Genomic DNA, 18,781 nt, shown 5'->3' with positions numbered 1-18,781 from the left:
TCAGACTTGTCTGCATTAAATTCCATCTGCCATGTTGCAACCCACTTTTCCAGATGGAGCAGATCCCTCTTCAAGCTCTGAAAGATTAGAGAATATGGGGAGTTCTGACTTTACATTAGGCGAAGCTGATACCCTTTGTGAAGAATTAACAAGTAATGGTTAGGTGATGCTGAGCTAAGGACAAAAAGCTCAATGATCATAGGAGGTGAAGCTGTTTGTAGATTGGAAATAATTATCAGAAGAAAATGTGTAATACTTGTGGAATGCAACATGCTGAGAATTTGGTAGGGGATGAGAGGATTGGGAAATAAAATGCTTCAGTTGCGATTCTCTATGTTTCACTTCAAAAATAATAATCATCTGCAAATCACTTTGGATGCTCATCGATTATAATGGAGTCAATACAAAGACAAACTCTTCATTATTTGTTCTTTAAGTTGTACTTACATCTAGTGCCGGTGTTGAAAGGAGAATGTGCGTTGACTGTGCAACATCAGCAGCATGCAGACTATTGTGGTAAGCTACGTCCCCGTGGTAGTGATCTTCCAGTGTCATGATGTATGTAACAAATGTGTCCACGGGGATCCTAAATGTTTTCAGCAGATCCCTTTCCTAGTGACAAATGCAAATTACGCATCATGTTAAAATGAATTTAGAATCAGAGCGGGCTGCAGTTCACCGAACCTTTTCTTGTGCAGAAAATGACTTTTTCTTTGTTAACCAATGTTGAAATGTCTTCAATGGCAGTGACAATTTAACCAGAAATATTCTGCATTCTCTGCTCATTTGACCTCACTGACCTGAAAGATGGTGTACATGATGCAGGTGAGTGGTCGATTATTCGAAAACTCTGCCACTTTAAATATGTTAAGTCCCCATTTGTTCAGGTCATCCAACTCCTGCAAAGACAAGGAAAATGAAATATAGCAAGGATACCAAGTATATGGAATACTTATTAAAACCATGTTGCAATATTGCATTTCGGTACAGCATTCTACAGTTTTTATCCAATGTCTGCTAATGGATTTAAATAAAAAGAAATAAAGAAAATGCTTGTTTTGATGCTGACACAAGTCTTGGATTTTTTAAATGAATAGATATTGTGACTGTTGTGTGTGATCGGGAAGAACAGGAATGAGAAATTCTTTATTCACTCCTGCCCCAAACTCATGGGTAGGAGAACTTGCATAGTGATCTAAATTGGACTTTTTCTGTACTTATTGAGCTGCTGAGGTGAACTGTTATGCTCCCATTGTTGGTCTGATTGGATTAGCTGATTTGGATTGGTCAGGAACTGAAATAAAAAGGAATTTCCTGATCATTTTTAAACAGTACCACCCACACTGCCTCTATAAATTCTGCAACCCATTTCTCCTGCTATTGAGAGTTTAATAGTCTTTCCTTCAAGTAACAACAGCAGTTATGTCTGTTCACCTCCTCCCCTGCCCCCTCACTGCCCCATGAGTTAAAAAAAAGTTAAACCTCATATCAAAAATACCTTTTAGCCTTCCTTAACCTTACTTTAAAAGACAACAAACAAACTGACAGACAGGCTTTCAAGCACTGGCCCAGAAATAGCATGGTTTCAGAAAATGTGGACTCGTATCAGAAGTTTGATGTGGGAATATGACTTCAGAATAAATGAAAATGACTCAGAATAAACAGTGGCCAGCAATTTTTTGTTTGCAACTTTCCCATTATTCTCATAGTGATACCTTATAAAAGAAGCCATTTACTCATTTGTAGGTTGATTTAAAAAAAAAAATAAAACTAAAATTGAGCGAAGTAGACTAATAATTCTTCAGTTCATTCTGAATTCATCTAATCTAAATTAATGGTGAGTTTTGGTTAAAAAGATTAAGGGGAAAAATAAAACAAGATTCTTACTTTAGATTACTATGAGGGAACAGTTGCTGCAACATGGTGTTTGCTTTGAGAAACACAAGAACTGCAGATGAGGGAATCTTAAGCGAACAAAGTGAAGGGACATCTCAGATCCAGTAGTGTCAGTCAACATTTTGGGGCAGGACCCTTTATTGAGTCCTGACCCGAGATGTCGACTGCAGTCTTGATAAAGGCTCTCACCCAAAATAATGACTGGCCATTTTCCTCCATGGATGCTGTCTGACCCACTGAGCCTCTCTACGTTCTTTTTGTTCATTCAGTGGTGCTTAAATGCTTGGCTGGGATATAATCAGGTTTAACTATGATGGTCTGCAACTGTCAAAAGTTTTATTGACATTTTGCCGAGCCTTGCCTAGGGAGCAAGATACAGGAGGGATACTCGCTCCCCTCTGGTTCCATGTACTTGCCTAGTTCAGAGAAAGGAAGAAGTATCTCTTACTAGTGATAGAGATAACAGAGTGGGTGACGGGATAGAGAGCGACAAACCCAAATTTTCCATTAATATAAACCTAAGTGCCATTTTTCTCAGTGTAAATGAAAGCATAAAGCTACAAAATGAAACATGAATAGTTACATGAATATTTAAGACTGCAGTGGTGAGGTTTAATATAAGCAAATGTGAGATTACTCATATTGAGTATTTTCTAAATATTGGCTATCCAGGAAGTGTGGTCATTCAAAGTGATGTGTACAGAAATAATTAAAATTTACTGAATAGGTTACAAAAATGGAAACAAAAGTTAATGGAATGCTGACCTTCACATTCAGAAGAGGTAGAAGTAATGCTTCAGCAACACACAGCCTTGACTTGGTGCATTGTGAGTGGTTGGGAGCAGTCTTGGGGGGGGGGGGGGGGGGGTCCTGCGTGGATTTACCACAATGATTCATGAACTTGTTGGGCACGTTCTAATGAGGGACACTATCTTGTGAGGTTGTATTATCTTAAATTTAGACAACTACAAGGCAATCTGATCAAATACTGCAAGATAATAAAAGAAACTAACAGAATAAGCAGAGGTAAAATCTTTCCATGAGTGAGGGAATCTGCCAATATAGTTCAAACTTTAGAAGCTGCCTTCAAAAGTAAAATTTGGAAATATTTCTATACACAAATGGATAGAAGTTTGAAGCTCTCCTGCAAATAGTAATTGATGCTGAGCCAATTGTACTTCTGACAGGAACCAGCAGCTGGCTTTGTTGCTAACCAACTCATACTAAACAAAAAATGATTATTTTACTTCTGCTAATTAAAAATATTAAATGGTTTTGGCCCTGGCAGATAAAGTTAGAGGCTGTTTGTAGATAAAGATGTCTGGTAAATGAGCATAGATGAGTTGGGCTGAAGGTCCTGTTTCCATGCTGTATAACTTCATGACTCTAAATTGGACACAGATCAGCTAAGATCCCACTCATGGGTGAAACAGAAAACTGCTAAAACTTTTCCTTACGTTCCGGTTATAAAACTGCATATCGAAGCTTGCTTTGTACCTTGGAAAGACAATCTTCCAAGTCTGTTTTGACAGCAAATCGAGGGATGCCCGAGTGCGTGAGGCTGGAACTGTGCATCAATTTTTTCACTCCGCTAATCTGTGTCATGAGTTGTTGCTTTTTCTTCTTGTCTCTCTCTTTCTGTGTGGGTGATGGCATCTCCACATCATTCTGCTTGTCTGTCATGAGAGAGTAGAAAATATGACACCTTGAAATATATTGGAAATTTTAAAATAAAAATTAGAACCATAGAACACTGCAATACAGAAACAGGCCCTTTCAGTTCTTCTAGTCTCTGCTGAACCATTCTTTTTTTTTGCCTAGTTCCACTGATCTGCACTTCGTCCATAGGCCTCCATACCTCTCCTATCCATATACCTGTCCAAATTCATCTTAAATGTTAAGACTGAGCCCACATTCACCATTTCAGCTGAAAGCTTGTTCCATACTCCCACCACTCTCTGTGTGAAAAAGTTCCCCTCATGTTCACCAAAAGTTTTTCCCCTTTCACTTTGAATCCAGGTTCACTGGTTTGTATTTCAGCTACTCTCAGTGGAAAAAAAAACCTATCTACATCTACTCTGTCTATCCCCCTCATAATTTTAAATCTCTATCAAATCTCCCCTCACTCTTTTATGCTCTAGGGAATAAAGTCCTAACCTGATAAGCCTTTCCTTACAACTCAGTTCCTGAAGTCCAGACAACACCCCAGTGAATCTTCTCTGCACTCTTTCTATCTTATTTATATCTTTCTTGTAGTTAGGTGATCAAAACTGCAAATTTGGCTTCACTAATGTCTTTCACAACTTTACAACACATCCTAAAACTTTGATTTATGATGACCACTGGGCCAAATTCTTTCTGTATTACCCTATCTACATCTGATGCCACTTTCAGTGAATTATGTATCTGTATTCCAAGATTTTTCTATTCTGCTGCACTCCTCAGTGCCCTACCATTCACTGTATATGTCCTTTCTTGTTTTGTTCTTCCAAACTGCAATGCCTCACATTTACATTCCAGCTGCCATTTTTCATTCCATTTTTCCAGCTGGTCCAGATTCCTCTGCAAGCTTTGAAAACATTCTTTTCCATCCACAATGCCTCCAACCTTAGTGTCACCTCCAAATTTGCTGATCCAATTTACTACATTATCATCCAGATCATTGATATAGATGACAAACAACTTTGGTCCCAGCACTGATCCCTGAGGCACATGACTAGTTACAGGCCTCCAGTCTGAGAAACAATCATGACTACTCTCTGGCTTCTCCCATCCATCCATTGTCAAATATAATTCACTACTTCAGCATGAATACCTATGGTCTGAACCTTTCTGACAAACCTCCCATGTGGGACCTTGTCAAAGGCCTTACTAAAGTTCATGTAGACAACATCTACAGCCTTCATCAACTTTCCTGATAATTTCTTAGCAAAACTCTATAAGATTGGTTAAACATGACCAACCATGCACAAAGCCATGTTGACTATCCCTAATCATTCTCTGGCTATTCGAGTAATTGAATATCCTATCTCTTAGAATACTTTCCAATAATTTACCTACTCCCAATATCAGGCTCACTGGCCTATAATTTCCAGGGTTATTTTTGAAGCCTTTTTTAAGGAATATGAGCTACCCTCCAATCCTCTTGCACTATATCTATGGCTAGGAATGTTTTAAATATTTCTTCCAGAGCCCCCAAAATTTCTACATTAGCCTCCCTTGTCAGGCCCTGGGAATTTATCCACCCTGATTTGCTTTAAGAAAGCAAGCACCTCCTCCTCTTTAATCTGTATAGGTTCCATGAGCTCACTGCTTGTTTTCCTTACTTCCCATGACTCTGTGCTCTTTTCCTGAGTGAATACTGATGAAAAAATATTTAAGATCTCTTCCACCTCTTGGCTCAATACAAAGCTGACCACTCTGATCTTCAAGGGGACCAATTCTGTCCCTTTACTATCCTTTTGCTCTAAATGTACCTGTAGAAAACCCTTAGAATTTTCCTTCACATTGTCTACCAAAGAAACCTTGTGTCTTTTTTTGCCTTCCTGATTTCTTTCTTGAGGTTTTTCTTGCATTTAAAAAAAAAATCCTTAAGCACCTTATTTACTCCATGTCGCCAATACCTGCTATACCCCTCTCTCTTCTTCCAAACCAGTTCCCCAATAACCCTTGAAAACCAAGGTTCCCTAAGTTTTCTAACCTTGCCTTTAATCCTGACAGGAACATACAAACTCTGTCCTCTCAAAATTTCATCTTTGAAAGTTCTCCACTTACCTCGCACATTCTTGCCCAAAAACAATTTATCCCAATCCACCCATTCTAGATCCTTTTTTATTTCCTCAAAATTAGCCACAATTCTTGCTTTATCTTCAGAAGAAAAACCCAATGGAGGAGATGAATACTAAAGATGGAGGCATGTTTACAAGCTCCCTGAGAATAATAGTGGGCCCTAAGTCAGCTTGAGGAATTTCAGACTTTTCTCAGTGCACATAATTTAGTTAAGAAAGGAATTTGGACAATCACGGCTCATTATACACTCTAAAATCTTATCTTAAACTTGTCATCTTGTTCCTTTAATAATATGATTGGTCTCATCAAGGAGCTCTCCCTCAAAGTCAGCAAAACAAAAAAACCTGGTCATGGACTTCAGGCAGTATGGTGGTGTCCACAGTCCTATCAATGCTGGTTCAGAGCTTTAAGTTCCTAGGTGGAAATATCATCAATAATTTGTCCTCATTCAACCACAATGACACCATGGCCAAGGACGTATACGAACACCTCTACTTCCTCAGGAGGCCAAGGAAATTTGGCCTTACCAATTTGATTCTTACCAATTTTTATAGATGCACCATAGAAAGTATCCTATCCGGATGTATGGGAATTGTTCTGTCCAAGACAGAAATTGCAAGGTGCTTTGAACTATCAGACCATTGCGTAAACCAGCCTCCTCCTGGTTAACTCTGGTGGTTCATGTTTTCAGACTCTTGTATCTTTGGGCAGAAGTGGAAAACCACCAATTCAAGGATAACTTCTTTCCCACTGATATCAGACTCTCATATTATAAAAGATGATTTCTCTCTTGATTCCACAAACCTACCTCATCATAGCCTTGCATGGTTTTAATTGAATTTTTCTCTGTAACACTGTATTCTGTATTTTTTTTAACTACCTGTTTTTCTAATGTTTGGGTAGGTTTGCCTGGAGAGCACACAAAACAATGTTTTTCACTGAATCAGAGTAGACGTGATAATAACAAATAATTCTGTTCATTTCAAATTTCCTAACCATTTTAAAGAGATTTAATGTCATTGAAATATATGTTCTCCTGTTTCTAATTATTTTTTGTTTTAAATGTAGACTACTGATGTAAATTTGCACGGGCATCAACTGGTCTCTCATACTCTGCTAAGCAGTTATTCTTTGCCATCAGCTTGCTATTCTAGATTTGACGGCATCACAGTTCAGACCAGTGTTTCATATGATTATTGTGTGATCTCACCCAGCATGGTGACAGAGTGATAAATTTGACTTGCATGCCCAAAGGCTAAGAAACACAAATCATGAACAGCTCCCACTGCTTGCTATTTTATAATGAGGGCAGGATTCAGTATGAGCTATCCAGAACCTCTCTTGCCCATCAGGATCTTGAGAAGCTGTAAAAAATAAAACCCACAGTGCTGCCTCTACAAAGCAGAGACTTGAGTTACCAACCTTTCCGAAACAATTTATCAGTAATGAGAAACATTAACAGTTTCATACAAGGATCCTGTTGGAATAAACATTGTGGTGTGGTTCGGTTGCTGCGGAGAAGTGGATAAGAGATCAATCCACAGGATCATAAGTGAGGCAGAGAGGATCACTGGAGTCTCCCTCCACCTCATCCGCCAATCGACATGAACTGAAGAGGGCACGCTAAATCATTGAGGACCCCTTCCACCCTGCACAAAGCATCTTTCAGCTTCTTCCATTGGGGAAGAGATACAGGAATATCAGAACTAGCATCACCAGGCTGAGGAACAGTTTCTTTCCATGGGCAGTGAGAAGGGTGAATGATCAAAGGAACGACTCACACCAACTCTTGTTTGTAATCAACAAGATTTTTTATAGATATAATACTTGTTCTGCGTATGTATTATTTGTCTGTATGTGTGTTATAGCTGGTTGTATGTCTGCGTGTTTTTGCACCGAGGATCAGAGAACATGGTTTCATTGGGTTGTACTTATACATTCAGATGACAATAAACTTGACTTGTTTACCTTCCCCAATGTTCAATAATTGGTGTGGATGAGGCATGTGTTGGGACTCATTTCAACAATGAATATTATGTTTTTCTCAGAACTTGCATAAAAACTGGATTTGATGTACTTAAAAGAAAATCTGAAATTTGGTAATTGAAGAAAAAAAATCTAAAACAAATGACAAAGGTAAATCAAGGTAAAATTCCTGATGTCATCAACATTCATAATGAAGCCCTGAAGACTGGGGATTGAAGCAGACACATAATTTTATTGGGGACCTCCTCTTCTGATGGAATTTTCAGTTGGGATGTCTGATTGTCTGATCTCAGAAACTAAGCAGGCACAGGAGGGGAGACAGATTAGGAATACCAGGTGCTGTAGGTGCAGGCGCTGGACAAAGTGGCGATTCTCTGTCTGCCTTATGGCAGACAAAAGTTAAAGAATTTCATGTATGTTACATTCTAAATGTAGTACACTAATTTAACAAGCCCAATTTAATGCAAATTCAGATATAACGTGATGAGTAATTGGACTCCTTAATGCTCATGTTCCATTCTTTGAGATAGGACTTTAAGCAAGCCCATTATAAAAGATGCAGTACCAGGGATGACCATCCTGTGGCACAGTAGATGTTTAGAAGTGGCACGTCTAAATGATTAAGGTTTTCAACCTTTTTCTTTCCACTCACATACCACGTTAAGTAATCCCTATGCCATTGGTGCTCTGTTATTAATTGCTTAAGGTGGTATGTGAGTGGGAAGGAAAGGTTGAGAATCACTGCTCTAGACCCAATTGTTACTGAAATATTTTGCTTGAGAAAAATTGTCATTGGCCCATTTCCTTTGGAGATATGAAACCGTGCACATAACGAGTCAATGAGGTATAATTGAAGCAGTGGTTTTCAATGTTTTTCTTTCTACCCACATACGACCTTAAGTAATTAATCACAGAGCACCGATGGCATAGGGATTACTTAACGTGGTATGTGAGTGGAAAGAAAAAGGTTGAGAACCCTTGGATTAAGGTAAATACCATAATGTTTATCTTGGTGAGGAATTCATCGCATTGATGAAGGGGAGGGGGTTGTGGGGAATGCTGCTGTGAACGGGGGGCGTGGTGGGGAGTGCTGCCATGAACTGGGGGGGTGGGTGGTGGGGCTGCTGCAGACAGGGGGTGGTGGTGAGGAGTGCTGCTGTGAACAGTGGGGGGGGGGGGGGGTTGAGTGCTGCCGCGATCGATATTGTACATAGTAGTTAAACCCCGATTTAGCAAGGCCCAGCTTTTTTCGCGATCTGATTGTTTTGGACCCGAACCATCATGTTCTAACTGTATTACATGACAATAATGGAACCTTTACTTTCATATTAAATCTCACAATCCTATTTCCATGTAGGATACTTTTTCTGAGTGTGTGAATTTTGCATTGAGCAGCAGAATTGATAATATCCCACTGTGGTTTGTCTTCAACTATTAAGATGACAGATCATTATATTTTTTGATGATAAGGGGTTTAATCATCTAGGATAATTTGTGCACCAGATTTCATAAGGTTTACATCTCAACACACCCAACTTAATTAAAAGCCCTTGCCAAAGAAAGCAATTAAGCCAAACTTGGTTGCATTGAAGCTGAACATTACAGAAGTATTATTCACAAACATCTTATCAAACTGACATTAATGGATGTTTTTTCACCCTGTACTATCAGTGAAGGGCTTCACCATTCAAAAACTTCCTTGACAAATTGGGTGCTGATGGCGAGCAGCTGCAAAAAGGTTAATGACATTGTCTCAGCAGAACTCCATCATCTTTTAAATGAGCAGTCACAGATCTTCATCAGACTGAATTACAACAGTGCCAAATCTAAACTATCACCATCAGTACTTGGTAAGCAGACATTACACAGTAAAACTGGAAGGATGTTCTTTTTTGGAAGGTGCACCCTTCAGGAAAGATAAGGAGAAAATTGGAGAGCCAAGAAGGAAATCCATATTTAAAAGGTACATTAACAAGTTGTAACTGAGCGATGTTTGAGGATTGATGGAGGAGAATTTGAAAAACAAATCAATTTCAAATGCAGTTTTGTTGTAAGAATACACAAAGGGCCAGGTGTTTGAGTTTAAAAGATGGGATATGAGACGATTAAATCCTGTTTTCCATGGAAACAATGAAGTAGGTACAACCCTGGTGTTTCATCTGTCACTCCTTTGAGAGATGCATTTGATAAAAGTATACACAAGCTGGGCTATAATGCATTAGTTCTACTGACAGCGATTCAAGATGTAGATCAGCAAAAAGAAATAAAAATGCAGGCACTGTAAATTTAAAATAAAAACAGGATTGCAACTTAAAACATGTCTTTTTTCTAATTTTTTTTCTTCTGATCAGAGGTCTGTGATTCCTAACATTAATTCCATTTCTCTCTCCCTGCAGATACAAAAACATTTTCTGTTTTATTTCAAGCCATTTGGTTTGGTCTCTATCACATTGCACAATCAGGGATATTTAAGTAACAGGAAATGGTTGCCCAATAAGAAAGAGTTAGACTAATCATACTTCCCAACATTGCCCTTTAAGTTACAACACTCGCAGGTACAGGTTAAAATGTAATGACTGAATCCACCATTATGACCTCCAGACCCTACTACTTTTTTAGATCTCTGAACTGTAATTGTTGCTTTCTCTGATCTTCTTTGCTCATTCTTTCAAAGCTTCACTCAGTTTTATAGTTTCCTCAGACCCCAGCCTGGCAGAGCTCATCTTAAATGTATTAGTTCTGGAAACATCCTTAAATTTCATCTGCACATTCTCTAATGTTATTACATTATTCCTAAAACACCATAACCAGGATTTTATAGACTGTCTCTTGAACAAATCGAGACTGTTGCAAAGCACAAGGGACTTGTACCACATAAATGAAAATCATATGTGGGCCAGAACAACCTCTGCCCAAATATGGTTGTCAAATTTATCAAGTTTGTTCAAAGCTGCTCTATCGCCACGACATTCAGAAATGTTTGCAACAATTCAAGTAAATGCAATTCGAACCATTATTCATTCACCCCTCCCCGCCCTGAGCAAATAAATAATTAAAATAGTGTAGCACCTTGTTGTTATCCTTGCTCCCTTACACCCATGACAAAATACTTCATTGGGTTCATGCATCATGTGTGAGCTCGAACCTGAGCAAATACTCCAGCTTAAATGCTGGAGAGTCATGGTATATTCGTATTGATTAGATCAGTGAAAGAATTGAACCTTGTTTCTGAAGGAAACATTGCATTGATTCACTACTTTAGTCAAAAAATAAAACAAAATCACTCAGATTGGATTATTACAAATTCTTAACTTGTTTGACTCAGAATTGATCAGCAATAGGGAGTGTCTTTGAGGGACTGCCATTCAGTCTTCCTGCATGCTATTTTTGTTCACATTGCTAATATTTTAAAAGAAGTCACCATATTCACAAATATTATACATTTTAAACTACTGTGAATTTTTTTGAAAACATTTATATGATCTTTTAAAATTTTTAAATTTAGACATACAGCATGGTAACTGGCCCCATTGGCCCATGAGCCCATGCTGCCCAATCACACCCAATTGACCTACAGCTCCCAGCAGGTTTTGGAGGGTGGGAGGAAACCAGGGAAGAGAACCATGCAGACATAGGGAGAATGTACAAACTCCTTACAGAGAGCGTGGGATTCGAACCCCAGACCCGATCGCTGGTGCTATTGCACTAACTGCGCCGCCCATATTTCCTCCACTTTTTCTGCTAATTTTGTTCCCTTTTCTCAGAGCATTGATTGTCTAATGGTACATGATTTCATAGGAATGGCCTCTGGCTACTTGCCTTCCTTTGTAATTCTAGACATTAACCAGGTGCATTTTGAAACCAATTATACTTTATAACTATTCAAGGAACAGATTCTGGCAGATTCTTTTCTTCAATTCCCAGGATACAGGCATTTCCCTAGCTGGGATCCACTAACTTTCCACACTACTGCATCATAAATACTGGTGATTTGTAAGAAGAATGGCTCTACCTCATGAATCATCAGGAGAGGGAACTCCTTTACAAATTGAACCATAAAATGACTTCTTCCACTCTGTGAATAATTGAATGAAAGAGTGGAATGAGCAACACCACAGAATAAATCAATATCAGAGTGATGGGGAAAGGGAGGCACTGGTAATTAAAACCAATTTCTGTAATTTGTTTCATGTCGGTCAACAAATCCATCAAAAAAGCCACTGGGAGCAATTTGTTAGTGCTTTAAACATTTGAACAATTAGAAGGAAGACACATGCTCAAATCAGATGTTCACACTTTCAATGGGATTATATAGAAATTGAACTATTTTCCCACTAGCCTGCCAAGCAATTCACTTCCCAATGATAAATGATGTGAAACAGCAAAAGAGCACAGCAAAAGTCATAGGTGAAATCCTGTAAATTCCATGGATTCTCTTCAAGGATCCCAATGCAGAAGATACTTGGAAAACTAAATGAGGAATAGACTGATGCGCGCGCATGCGTGCGTGCGTGCGTGCGTGCGTGCGTGCGTGCGTGCGTGCGTGCGTCCGTCCATGCGTGCGTGCGTGCGTGTGTGCGTGCGTGTGTGTGTGAGAGAGACATGCCTGCTTGATAGGCTGATTGTGTCTGTGTTTGAGACATGTCTGCTTGTGTTAAAGTGTGCTTTAAATTTAACCAATATCTTTGTAAAGATAGTTCTTTTCGGGGTAGAATTTGTTCAAAGGTTTTTATCGGTCTTTAACTAAATAGAACAAGGAGGTTAATAGCTGCAATTGCCTCTATTTATATAATTATTTGTATGCTTCGCCATATAAATAGATGACAGAAAAATATGCTGAACTTGCAACACTTGCAAAGGGTATGGCACTCAATAAATACATGTTTTCACCAGGGCAACAAGGAAAAGGTATAAATTGGTTCAATATTCAAATAGAAGGGAAGGAAACATGCATCATGTGTTTCGGTTTCTGGTCTTGCTTTAGGTTTGGCACTTCTTTTTGGAAAAAGGCATTTTTGAAAATATATATATCAAGAGTTCTAGCATTTTGTTCGATTTCTTATTTTCTCCATTTTGTTAAATATCAAGGCAACCTGTCCTGGATTATTCATTACTGTTAATCTGAGCCAGCCATTTTCTTCTAATTATTGACAAATGCTCATGTGCTTATGTTTATTGTATAAGATAGAAACATGGATGAATAGATAGAATACTGCAATATTTTAGTGAAGCCTTCTTAATATGTAGACATAGGTTGGATCCAATTCCATCAGGTAGATCCACAATCAGCATTTTATATATGGAAAGTCGGCATGGTTTTATTCTTGGTGGTGTGAACTAAAAGAGACATGTTGGTCAGCGATCTTTCATTTACACCATGATGTATATTACATTTAGTTGAATCACAAGTAGCATGTTGGCTTAACTTTCCTTCCAAAAGGAAGATCAACATGAACAAGACTGGAGAAACCAAGTGAGTTATTGCAGGCTAGAAATTTATTGTGGTCATAACGACCAACTTTGCTGTAAGATATAAGGGTAGATTGATGCAAAGTGATAGATTCTAATTTCCAGTCTGCTGTAAAATTCAGATTACCATGTGTTACAAATGAGGCCACAATAGTGAAAATTATCATGATAGGTAATCAGAGTGGGAGGTGGAAGAACAAGGTTTATCTTGCTGTCCACAAACTCAGCTTGAAATGATTCAAAATTTCAGAAGGAAATAAATTACAGATTAAAAAAGATGTAATCTGTGGAACATACAGTCATTCTAAAGAGAATCTTTTTGTTGATATTTGCACCCAAAGTGGAATTGCCCAATTTCTGATCGTTGGATTGGACACTTAAAATACACTGAAACAACATTCAGTTTCCTTAATTGTTTCAGAAACTTTAAAAGTTGGAGAATCATATTTTTTTCCACAATAATAGATTTATTGGTTGCATCCAAAGTATGGACTAGGTAAAATGACCAGTGACCAACAATACAACTCGTGCTTATTTGCTGGATCACAAGAATTATTTTTTGAAAATGTCAGCAGAAATGTAAAAGTGCTACTTATAATAATGTACAAGTCTTAAAAAGAGTAGAAATGTCAGGAATGTACAGAACAGTGTACAAAGAGATTAAAAGCAGGATTTTTAAAAGATGTAGCAATGAGGAATAATTTCAGATTTTATCAGATACTAAAAAACTGTTAAATGTTGAAAATAATGACTCTTTTTTTGTGCACTATAAATGGAAGGTGATTTAGCACTCACCCAAAAAGGTATTGGAAATGAACTCGGATACTTGGTTGCCTGAGCGACTCATTTCTGAGAGGTGAGTGAGCTCACGGTTCAACATTCTTTTGAACTGTTGAAAAGACAAACAAAGGAATCAGCACCAAATATTTTTATCAACCTTTATAAGATCACTTTTGAATCAGGTACTTTAATCAGTTAGTACATTAATCAAGTGTGGAACCGTGAATCTTCACATTTATTCTCACAGAGTGCATTAAATGTTTTAACTAAGCTCAGCATAAACCCACTTATTGAACAAGCTGTGAATTAAAATTCTAAAACACATTTTACATTGCTTAATTCCTCTCTCTTTACTTATTCACCAGTTGTTTGCAGATAATTGGCCTTTCAAATTTTAAATATGAATTATGGATATAGAATAGCTCAAGTAGTGTTTGACTTGCAGACAAAAATATTTACTTTACACCTTAAACAGTGGCATTTTAACAATGTAGCTACATTTGCTAACAAATTGTTTCCAAGACCAAGTAAGTGTCGGAAAATAAATTTTCATCTTTTTCTTTGAATTATTTAAAAATAGCTGATCAAATTGTGTATTTAAATTTTATTAATGTATAGACCATTCAGACGCACAATTTTATAATTTTCCATGCAGTAGGCTGGGTTGATTTGGATTTGAGGTATGCAATAGTAAATCTAGTACAATCATGTATTAAATTTTTTTATGCTTAATGCTATGTTGCTCAAGAATGAATAAAAGCTGAATGTTTCAAATGATGCATTTGTATAAATGGCTCACAAAACAATTGGAAACATATACTTCGTTGCCCAGTGTTGAATAGTAATAAAACATACTACATTTTTGAACATTTTTATCTTCCTGTTTACTACACAGCTTATTCTAATTGTATACTACTTTTTAGAGGGGAAAAAAAAACTTTTATATTCATAACATGATTGCTGGAATTTTCAGCTCAGTCCTGTTTTATTTGTTTAATTTCTCTTTCTTCTTAAAGGATAACATTTTAATTTATCCTTATCAATTTTGTTGATATTCATTTCAAATTAAATAACAACAAAAGAAAACTGTCAATATTGAATCAATCACTGTAATTCAAAGATTTCAGCATTTTTAACACAACCACAGATCTAATCACAAAAAAAATACATATTAAAATATTGATAATTTTACTCACCTTGATATAACCCCAAGAAACACTCAGTAAATAATTTGCTTCAGGCATTTTGGCCCAACAGTAGCAACGATAGCCGTATACAAAACAAGTATTCTAGCTGGTCAATTCCACATGCAGAGTTTCAATGGAGATAGCCAAAATGATTCATTAACAGCTTAACCATAAGATGAAAATTTGTCCCCAAAATTAGTGTATTCTTTCACTGCCTGAGAAAATCCAGTTCATGCAATAGATCCTGGGAAAGGTAGTATCTGCGCACTGACAGAATTGAGATAATGAAATCAGGGGGTCACATGGAACTGAAACCACACAAGTGTGTGCACTTCACAGCACTTATGAATTATGAATAGCTTTGGTCTCTTTGCTAGAGGGGGTGGGGGGTTGTTACTTCACATTAGTCTTAGTGCAAAGGGGGAAAAAAAGACTTTTGTCTGCAAGCTTGAAGGATCTAGATTGTTTAAGTGCAATACAGGAAATGATAGAACATGGAGGATGCCCAATGCTTATGTAAATTAAATGCCTTATTTATGTAAATTAAATGCAGATGGTGTCCCCATTTCAGTGGAGAATTGAATCTGATTTTAGCATCCTCCTACATTACTGTCAGATACTTTTCAACATAATGACAATTTAATAGAATCATATTAACAAAGATACATGTGATCTAAACTAATCTTTCACAAAATAGAGAGGAGAAAATAGTACGTATTACAATAATTTGCAATAATAATTAGGGTAATTCAATGAGGTTTAGATTTCTCTGTTGAGTCACAGAACATAAAATGAATTTTTGCTGACCCTGATCAATTCCACCTAGCAGTTTCCTTTCTGAAAAGTTATTAAAATACTTTTTTTTTCCAGAAACAAGTATTTTATTCCTCAGCTATTTGGTGTTATTTCTATTAGTACAGCTTTTAACTAATTTTATTTAAAATTGCAGTAAATGAAATCAAATTACTGAGCAAGTACTTTACAATGCACAATATCCTAATAAATCAGTTGTCTTACTGAGAGGATCGAGACTCGATGTTCCTAATTATAAACACAGATTACAATCTGTTGTGTGTTTTTTTTAATTAAACACTCTGGAGAAAATTGCTTTGCTCAGACAATGGAAAAGCCTCAAAATTAAAGATACGGGTGCAATTCCAAATGTTTAAAGCTTGACTACACTCTAGTGCTGAAAAATGCACTCCTCACAGCAGTTTCCTTTAAATCCTAGATGAGGCACAGTGCCTGCATAGAAATGTTGTTCACTGTGTTTCTCATTGGCTTTCAGCTCAGCTGCAGTGACATCACCTTGCTTTTTCTGCACTGCTGAGGAAGAGCATTAAAACGTGGGAGGGCAGCTACATCAAGGAGCCCCAAAGAATCTTGAGCAAGTTCAAGTAGCACCATAAATGTACCACATCAGCGACTATACTTTGAATTAGTTACTTTAGGGGTCCTGCTCTATGTTACAACACTCATGAACAATGGAGTTCCCTGGATTTATTTTGCATGATAATGGAGGTTGCCGTTGCCACTAATTTTAGCAGCACATTTCAAGAAGAAACGACATCATATGAATCAATTTGGAGAAATTACACTCTCTAAAACATCATATGATCCTGCTCATTGCTCCTTATTTCATAAAATTTGATGGTTCTACATCGTTAACTCTCTGAATTTTGGTTAAAACCCAAATTTACAATTATACTCAAGCAATAAATCCAGAAATTTATTGGATTGTGAGCAGCTGATTTTGTTCATGAATGGTCATTTTTCCTATTTCTTAAATCCAGTGTCACCACTCTGTCCCAATCATCCAGAGAAACTCAAGACGATGTGTTTCAAATTTGATTATTTTCACTGCACTACGTCCTTCAGTTTGCAACAATTCATTAAAAACTTATTATTAAAAAATTTGGATTTGTGATTTGAGCCATGTACGAGATTTAACAGAGTACCATTGCTTAAACAGAATAACAATGTATCTTTAAGAATATTAGAAATCAAATATGACACATTCAGGCTAATGATGAGGTTTCATTACAGCCCATCAGTATGAGTATTTCTTGGAAATATCAGATACACATTGCTGATGGGTATGTGAGGAATACTGATCCCCTGCCCAGTATTTTTCCCTTTAGTCTTGATAAAATGTGCAGACCAGGAAAATTGACTGATTACATTTACCCATGGATGCTGTCTGACCTGCTGACTTCCTCCAGCATTTCTTTGTCTGCTAAAAAAATCATATGTTTCGTAAGTCCTTCAGGGAAAGAAATCTGTCATCACTGGTAAACTATATATGATTATAAATCCATCAATGTGCTTATTTATTTATTAGCAATTGAAATACCATAAAGGGCAATCAAAGGATAAATAGTAGGTGCAAACATCCAAATCCTATGAAGCAAATGATGAATGTTTTAGTTACAGAGTACGGAATCCATGAGCTTTCATCCGGGAGTTGGAAACTCCGTCCTGAGCTTCCATAGGTGTGAATGAACTCTCCAATTTTTCAATTGTTCTATTGCCCCAGAGTTATGATTAGGCCATTGTATTCCTCCTTACTAACATTCTGAACAGTCGTTTTTCACATTGCAACTGGATAATGAAGATCAGCAAATTATTTGATTCCAGAAAGAATCTCCAAAATGGTCCCAAGTTGTTCCCATCAAATGACTGCAATTTTTAGATTTCAGAAATGTGTTTATTGTCAGAGAACATACAAGGCATCTCATGCAGCCCTGAAATTCTATTTCCTGTGGACGTGGCAGAATTATGACTTATTTGTAGTGCAAATGTAACATGTAAACAAATAAAGAAATGCCAATAAACTGACTGTGCAATATGGAAAGAAATCAGTAAGGTGAAAAAGTAAGATCCTTAAATCAGTTCCCTGATTGAGTTTGTTGTTGGGAAACCAAGAGAGATCCTCCGCCAGGTACACACCAAGGAATTTGGTGCTCTTGACTACCTCAATGGTGGACCCATCAATGATTAGCGGAGAGTGGTCCCCCCAAGCTCTTCTGAAGTCAACCACCATCCCCTTTGTCTTGTTAACGTTCAGGTGTAAGTTTTTGTCTCTGCACCAGTCCATTAGTGATTTCACCTCCTTTCTGTAAGCTGACTCATTGTGCTTCCAGATGAACCCTACCACGGTCATGTCGTCAGCGAACTTGATGAGGTGATTAGAAATGTATCTTGCTGCACAGTCATGGGGGTTAGCAGGGTAGACAGCAGTGGGCTGAGCAAGCAGCCCGGGGGGGGGGGGGGGTGCCCACATGCACAGTGTGATGGTGTTGGACATGCTGTTTCTGATCTGGACTGATTGAGGTCTTCCATTCAGGAAGTCGAGGATCCAGTTACAGAGGAAGGTGTTTAGGCCCAAAAGGTTCAACATTCAAATTAGGTGCTGTGGAATGATCACGTTGAATGATGAACTGAAGTTCATGAACAGCATTCGAACATATGAGTCTTTATTTTCCAGGTGGGTAAGGGCTAGGTGGAGCGTGGTGGCAATGGTGTCATCTGTAGATCTGTTGAGATGATATCCAAACTGTAGGGGGTCAGTGAGGGGGGCATCTGAGCCTTGATGTGCTCCATGACTAGCCTCTCAAAGCACTTCTTGATGGTGGATGTGAGAACAACAGTCATTGAGACAGAACACTGAGGGC

At 37.7% G+C, this 18,781-nt stretch overlaps 1 protein-coding gene across 15 annotated transcripts in view; it reads right to left on the bottom strand.

Annotated features, from left to right (window-relative positions):
• The window catches only part of LOC138763717 (3',5'-cyclic-AMP phosphodiesterase 4B-like), a 687,345-nt gene that overhangs the window by 18,701 nt on the left and 649,863 nt on the right, over positions 1 to 18,781 (bottom strand). For all 15 annotated transcript variants that reach the window (XM_069938355.1, XM_069938353.1, XM_069938364.1 and 12 more), the window contains 4 exons: positions 13,936 to 14,029; positions 3,394 to 3,572; positions 801 to 899; positions 448 to 612 (listed from right to left, as the gene is read on the bottom strand). In XM_069938355.1, coding sequence (XP_069794456.1) covers positions 448 to 612; positions 801 to 899; positions 3,394 to 3,572; positions 13,936 to 14,029 — 537 coding nt within the window. The remainder of the gene's footprint in view (positions 1 to 447; positions 613 to 800; positions 900 to 3,393; positions 3,573 to 13,935; positions 14,030 to 18,781) is intronic.

This window comes from Narcine bancroftii, chromosome 5 (genome assembly GCF_036971445.1).
Source record: "Narcine bancroftii isolate sNarBan1 chromosome 5, sNarBan1.hap1, whole genome shotgun sequence".
Taxonomy (NCBI): Eukaryota; Metazoa; Chordata; class Chondrichthyes; order Torpediniformes; family Narcinidae; genus Narcine; species Narcine bancroftii.
Note: the sequence above shows the minus strand (reverse complement) of the source record. Positions and strands in the feature narration are given on the sequence as shown.